This window comes from Zychaea mexicana (assembly GCF_025766255.1).
Source record: "Zychaea mexicana strain RSA 1403 chromosome Unknown BDB00scaffold_239, whole genome shotgun sequence".
Lineage (NCBI taxonomy): Eukaryota > Fungi > Mucoromycota > Mucoromycetes > Mucorales > Lichtheimiaceae > Zychaea > Zychaea mexicana.
The window spans coordinates 2,576-9,373 of NW_026516902.1; the positions used below are offsets into that span (position 1 = coordinate 2,576).

The window sequence follows — 6,798 nt, forward strand, 5'->3', positions numbered from 1 at the left end:
GGATAAGATTCTGGGCACTGTTGTCGGACATGTCCATACAGTAGAGTTTCAGAAGTGTGGTCTCCCACATGCCCATATATTACTTATTCTTGCTGGAGAAGATAAGCCTACTAGCCCAGCCCACTGTGATGCAATTGTTTCTGCCCAACTTCCCGACAGCAATCATCCTGCACGCGCGACAGTTGAACGGCATATGATGCATGGTCCTTGCGGGCTTCTCGACCCACGCTCACCATGCATGGTCGATGGTAGATGCTCGAAGCACTACCCTAAACAGTTTTCTGACGAGACACAATGGAACGACGACGGTTACCTGCTTTATGTGAGACCTGATAATGGTGACTATGTCACCAAAAATCGCGTTAATCTCGACAATCGCTGGGTTGTACCGCACAACATATACCTTTGTGCCAAATATGATGCTCACATCAACGTCGAAATCTGCTCCTCCATACAGTCCATCAAATACGTTTATAAGGGCCACGATCGTGCATCTGCCATAGTGTCACAGCGTCAAGCGACGATGATGATGGTCAACCAATAGACGAGATCCGCACCTACCTCGACGCCTGCTATGTCTCCGCTTCAGAGGGTTGCTGGCGTTTGTTTTCGTTCTCCCTTCACCAAGAATTTCCTGCGCACCAGCGTTTGGCCGTCCACTTGGAAGATGAACAAACTGTTCATTTCGATGAGGATGATACACTCTTTCTGGAAACTTTTTGCGCATACTATGTGTAACATTTTGCGCCAAGCACAAGGAATGGTTTGCAAGTTGCTAAAAATAAACTTTGTCCAGTGATCAGAAAAGACTTGGCACGCCACAATTTTTATATTTCGCATATATCACGACTGCAGCTCCTAGCATCTTTTTCTGCAATCTATATTCAAAATGATCTCGTTCATTCATGAAGATGGGTTGGGAAATATGATGGATGAAGATGGAAAAGATGTCATTATGATGGAAAGCGGTAGCCATCTGTTCCCGGTGGAGATGATCACGGATTACGATCATTACATTTACATGAAACTGCCTGAACGAATGGTGGTCACGAAAGCTGGGTCAGATGAGGTGAAACAGGAAGAGTCCATAACACCAAACCGCAAATCCTATCGATGTTACAAGGATGATGAAAAAGAGGAGCTCTTTTTTCTGGTGTACGAGAAAGGCATGTCAGTACGAGCTGCGGCCCTACAACTGCAGATCAAACCACGTACAGCGCAATATTGGGTTCAGCAAGATCAAAAAGAACCAAAAGATCAGATCGTGAGCAATGTGAGTGGCGGTAGGCCACCAGGACGACCACCAAAGCTAGTCGAAAAGCACCGGCAATTCCTGATTGATTTGATTGATGAAAAGCCCTCACTTGTGCTAGACGAGATCATGGCAAGTTTGACGGAGCAGTTTGCCGACCTCGACATCAAGAAAAGTGCATTACACGATTTCATGACCAAAAAATGCAAGATTAGCCTGAAGCGGGCCCATCTTTAATCAGTTGAACGAAACAACCCTGAAAAAATCGAAGATCGACATGCTTAGGTAACAAAGTGGCTGCAAACTGATATAGACTATCTGAGCAATTGTGTGTTTGTAGACGAAGCCGCGTTCCACATCAACATGAAGCGCTCATATGTTTAGTCGAAAAAGGGCTCTCGTGCAATTGTCAAGGTGCCAAAAACCAGAGCGATGACAACAACCATTCTCGGTGCAATCTCTCCATTTGGTGTGGTAAACGTTTCGGTGCGACGTCCAAAGGCAATGGCTCCATCCAAAATGTGTAAAACAGCAGGCAGTAGCAGAACTGTCGACCAGACAACGAGCAAGCGTGGAACTGTCACTGGCCACTACTTTAACTTCCTCTCGAGTACAATAGACGTTCTAGACAGACACGAAATGTTCAAGGACAATTATATTGTGATGGATAATGCGCCTATCCACCAACACGAGGGCATCCGCAAGTATATAGAAAGCCGTGGATATCGCTGCATATACCTCCCGCCCTATTCACCAGAACTGAATCCGATTGAGCAATTTTGGTCCATTTGTAAAAGCAAGCTCAAGAGAGAGCAGCTTTTGGAAGAAGAGACCTCGACAATCCAAATCCAAATGGCTTGCAATCAGATTCTTATTGGCGATCTTCGAGGATTTTGCAAATATTCTATTGCTAAATTCGATGATTGCTTGAATAGAAGGCCAGTTTAATAAAATGCTTTTGCGCGTTTTGCAAACTGAACAATTGACGTTTGGAAAAAGTTGCTCCTTGGTTACACAAACATTTATTTAGGGAAAAATGACGAACGATGTAAAGCAGTACAACAAGTGAAGGGGAGTGAAGGGGAAAGAAATGAAGTAGGAGGGGGGGTTTTTTTTTGCAAAAGGCTTTCAGTTATATCTGATGGTGCACTCTCTAGCCTTTGAGCTCGATTTGTCCGTCATAGAAAACAAGGTAGCAATTTCCTGCAATTTAGAGGGTGGCGCACTGGTGAATGAAGGAGTGTCATAGACGCAGCAACTCCAAAAGATAGAAGTAACACGCAGCAGCATACTCAGATTCTTGGGTGTGATGAACGAATGAAGTGATGCCAAAGAGTTTGGCACAGTAAGCCGGCCAATCTTTAATATGGTATGTAAATGACGGCCAAGTTCTTGCACCACAAAAAAAATCAGGTGAAATCCTATAGTGAATAAACGAATTTACGGTTTAACGTGCGCCTTCCACAGAAATCTTCCTCTTTGTTGAATCTTACCATTGATTTGGAAAGAGATAATTGGGTGGCCGTTTTTTTGGGCGGCATTCCTTAATAGGACAGCAAGCTTCATTGTGTCGATACAAAGCGATTGATTGGTTGTACTGTCGTCCCCAGGTTTCACTTCACCATAGCCCAAGGACAGACCTAACTTGAGCTGGACGACAGTGGACACGATGGCGTCAGGTCGTATTTGGGGCACCGTTTCCTCCATTTTGTTTGGCCAGTGCAACAGAACTTTCTTGGTGACATCCACAAGTATTGACGCAAGCAAAGGATTAAAGAACCGTGTTTGTAAGTCGACCTCGCCAAACTTCCCCTGGTCCGCGATAGGGTTTTGTGGCATATTGATGAGCCTATGAGCAGAGCGAGAATAAAACGGAAAGATAAGTGAGCCAATGAAGGTTGAACAAACGTCATACACAAAACTTATATATCAGCAATGCCTTCTATTACATTTGCCCGTAAGTCGTTTATACTGGAGGCCAGGGTCAAAAGTTGAAGTCTGGCTTGCTTTGGGCTCATGGTTTTCGCGGCGATTGCAGAAACAACGTCAACAATGATCATGAAGTCGGTTGGGGTAAATCTAGAGCAAGGGGTAGGCGCTTTGTCAAGTAACATTTTTGTCTGATGTGACATCGCTTCGTCGAGAAGCTCCTAGCCAAAAACTGCCATTTTTGCATCGCTGTGTTGCTCTGGAGCCAAAAAAAGAACGTTAGCCAAAGCTAAGATTTCTTGGACATTGGGTTCTAATGGACAAGGTTTTGATATATTGTCTGCCATGCACTGATACTGCCAGAATTTTGCAGTGACGGGGCCAATAATCCAGTGATCCTGTATGTCTGCTGTCGAAGTAGTTGCTAACGCTGGCACTGATGAATCGAGCTTGTCTTTGCTTAGTGTTGAAACACGTGTGTCTGTCATTGATGGTGATAGTGATTGTGAGACAGGTGTGCCTGCGGTTGCTACGACTGGTGGGACAGACGTGCCTGGGTAGCCAACTGGTGTGGTAGGTGCTTGCGAAGTCATGGTTACAGGCGCTGGTTCAGACACATGATACTTCGCCACGGATGACTTGATCTCTTGAGTGTTGGAAATCAAAAGATTGTTCGCAGCCTCTGAGCAGTTGTCATTTGCTTCTGCTAAAGCTTGGGCGCGTCGTTGGTTACGCCATAACTCAGTACAGTCTATGGTTTTTCGCCATGTTCAAATTCGTCTTGAAGTCGACTTTTGTGCTCTTCTGGTATATGAGAGTCCAAGATTATATTGTAACGCGAATGGCAATGCTGGCGGTCATAGTGCTTGAACGTGATCGCAAATGTTTGGACAGACAGATTGGCTACATTGTCGATGCACCAATGGACATCAACAGCTTTAATGCGTGGTCGCTTTCTGGTTAATGTCGATAATGACATCTTGCGCCTAACTTTGCTTTCTTTGGTTCCCGAGTCTTTATCTATTGATAAGCGAAAGCAAAAGAAATGATCATCTCCCAGCACCAATCATTTCCCAGCACCCAACAGACCAAGTGTGACTGTCAAAATAAAGCTGGCCTAGAACATTTTTGTTTTTCTGTTTTCCTTGTTCACCTTCTGTCATTATTGTTTTCATCTTTTGCAAAGGCATTGAGATGCTCGAGTCAGTAGGTTGTGCATTTGACCAGCTGAACCTCTCTTGACACCAACCCTTGGGGATGCATCATTGAATTTGCCTCCTGGAATTGGGTTCTCTCTGCCGGAAGGGATTCTTGAGTCAGTAGGCTGTGCATTTGACCAGCTGAACCTCTCTTGACACCAACCCTTGGGGCTGCATCACAGAATCTGCCTCCTGGAATTGGGTTCTCTTCCTTTACAAAGGGTGTATTTTGGAGTTTTGCTTGTGAATTTAACGCCAAGTTTTTTTTTTTTTTTTACATAGAGTGGCACGAATACATGTCCAACACCAGCAACAACGACGATAGTGCAAACAGGGCATCTTTACTGTAAACGTTTTCAGAGCTAAAGAAGACAAATTGAGCTTGCTGTACAAGCAACCATATGTGGATATAGAGTCAACTACACTGTATGCAACATTCGCAAAAATTGCTGCAGCAATTGTAGTAGCTGTGGAATTTTAGAAGTTTAATGCAAACAATGAAACCCTTTAGCACAAACACAGCAATATTTTGTAAATGAGACATGATAATGTGTATAACTTTGCTGATATAAAAACCTTGAATGTTTATCTAGCTCTTTGACGAGCACTCCCATCACTTTTGACTCCTTTAATAAAATAGTTTTGCTTCGATAATTGCTCCAGTGGCAATGACACCTCTAAAATGCTTTTGTGCATACGTAATACATTGGCCATGGGTAAACTAAACAATTGACAATTGGAAAAAAGTTGCTCCTTGGTTGCACAAACACTTTATTAGAAAATGGGCAATTTGTTTCTCGATGTGTGCGCAAATAATTTCTGGAAAGAGTGTACTCCGCGGAATGTAATCGAAGGCCGTACGCATGAAACAACTTTGACAGCATGGTTTTAGTTAAGGGTCCTCACGGGCCGGGCCGGGACGGTTCTCTGCCAGAACCGTCCCAAGCACAATGTACATCAGAACCGACTCGACCCGGCCCGAGAACCGACCCAAGAACCGAGATTAGAACCGAGTTCTTCAACTGCAATTTCAAGAGGGATGGAATTACACAAGATTACAATGATAATCGCGTGAATCGAAGGGAAGGCGTAATTATTGTAGTGCATAGCGAAATTTGTGCATAGAAAATGTGTTTTATTTCAATTGTGGATATACAGTATGACCGTGCATGGTTGATTGTTGAATTAAAGTATGAAATGTGTTCTAATCGCTGATCTGGTGGGGGAATTTCAGAGAATGCCGGAAAAAAGATTGCTGTATCAATTGTGTAATGACGTGTGTACAGATTGCTGAGAAGAGAATTTTGACGTGCCTTTGGTTTGGTTCGCAGCATTAAACGCTGCGTGCTCAGCAGTGCTAATTATACTTATACTGCTAGTAACGAATGGACACGAACGATTAAAGGAAGAACACTGAAAGCAAAAATCGCGCACTCAGCAGTGGTACAGCTCAGCATGCTGCTGACTTCTAAAAACTTCCTTTTACGAAATGACAGGCGAGGTATTACTTAGCACTATTTGAAGAGAAGCTGCCGTTTGGTATCATTATCCTCAACGCGTCATGAAAAGTATAAAAGCAACAACTTTATTTTTGGGCAAAATAACTCAACTATTTACTTACATACAGCTTGAACCATTCTACTCTATATCCGTACCTTTTTATATCACATCCAACGCAATGACCTACCCAAACTACTCAGTTGGCTCCAGCTCTGACGACGCTCGTGATGCTCTTTCTGATCGCGTAAGATTAATCTAGGATACTCCATCATATGCAATATCACCTGCAACCAGCTGATGATAGTACCATTTTATAGAGAGAGTCCAGCCGTAATTCGTCCTTATCCAACACAAGTCGTTCGTTATCAAGTTTTGTTCCTCCTTCCCTAGCCCGTGATCAATCCAACGTCTCCATGGCGTCAGTCGGTTCGCATGTAATGGACACTGATGAAGAGTGCTTCGATGATTCCGCTTCCATGATCGACCACCAAGAAATCACACAGCTTGCCGGTGACGGCGCGAACATTGACACGAGCGGTAAAGAAAAGCAGTCAGTAAGCAGCTGGGTTCTCACTCATGAATACGGCAAACGCGTCTCTATCAACAGTCAACCGAAAATCAAGTGCCAGCGGCCTGGTTGCAACAAGGTGTACGACGCAAAGCAAGGTAATACGTCTGGGCTTGTGAAGCACCTGAAGAATGTCCATCGAATCACGCAAACAACTGGTCCGCACGTTCAGGGGAACAAGCGCCAAGCCGGCCCAATGGACCAGCATTTCGAATTTAAGCGTAAGCGTACGTTTGAAAAGGGCGCCTTCCAGCGACAATTCGTCAAATTTTTGGTCAAGAGCAAGCTCCCATTTACTTTGGCCGAAAGCGAAGAATTGCAGGAGTTGTTCTACATGGCACAATCAGCAC

General features: G+C 44.2%; 3 protein-coding genes across 3 annotated transcripts; all 3 read right to left on the reverse strand.

The window, feature by feature from the left end:
• Window positions 1–2,266: 2,266 nt before the first annotated feature.
• BDB00DRAFT_901293 (uncharacterized protein) lies at window positions 2,267–3,091 on the reverse strand (the record flags this gene model as incomplete). The annotated part of the gene is made up of 2 exons (XM_053128552.1): window positions 2,267–2,673; window positions 2,746–3,091. The coding sequence occupies 2 exons, from the start codon at window positions 3,089–3,091 to the stop codon at window positions 2,381–2,383; spliced, it is 639 nt and encodes a 212-aa protein (XP_052972258.1). The 3' UTR covers window positions 2,267–2,380.
• A 311-nt stretch (window positions 3,092–3,402) lies between these two features.
• Window positions 3,403–3,774, reverse strand: BDB00DRAFT_793749 (uncharacterized protein; the record flags this gene model as incomplete). The annotated part of the gene is made up of 1 exon (XM_053121243.1): window positions 3,403–3,774. The coding sequence occupies one exon, from the start codon at window positions 3,772–3,774 to the stop codon at window positions 3,403–3,405; it is 372 nt and encodes a 123-aa protein (XP_052972259.1).
• Window positions 3,775–3,932: 158 nt separating this feature from the next.
• BDB00DRAFT_777359 (uncharacterized protein) lies at window positions 3,933–4,169 on the reverse strand (the record flags this gene model as incomplete). The annotated part of the gene is made up of 1 exon (XM_053120310.1): window positions 3,933–4,169. A coding segment is annotated over one exon (237 nt), but the record flags the coding sequence as incomplete, so codon positions are not given.
• Window positions 4,170–6,798: the final 2,629 nt, after the last annotated feature.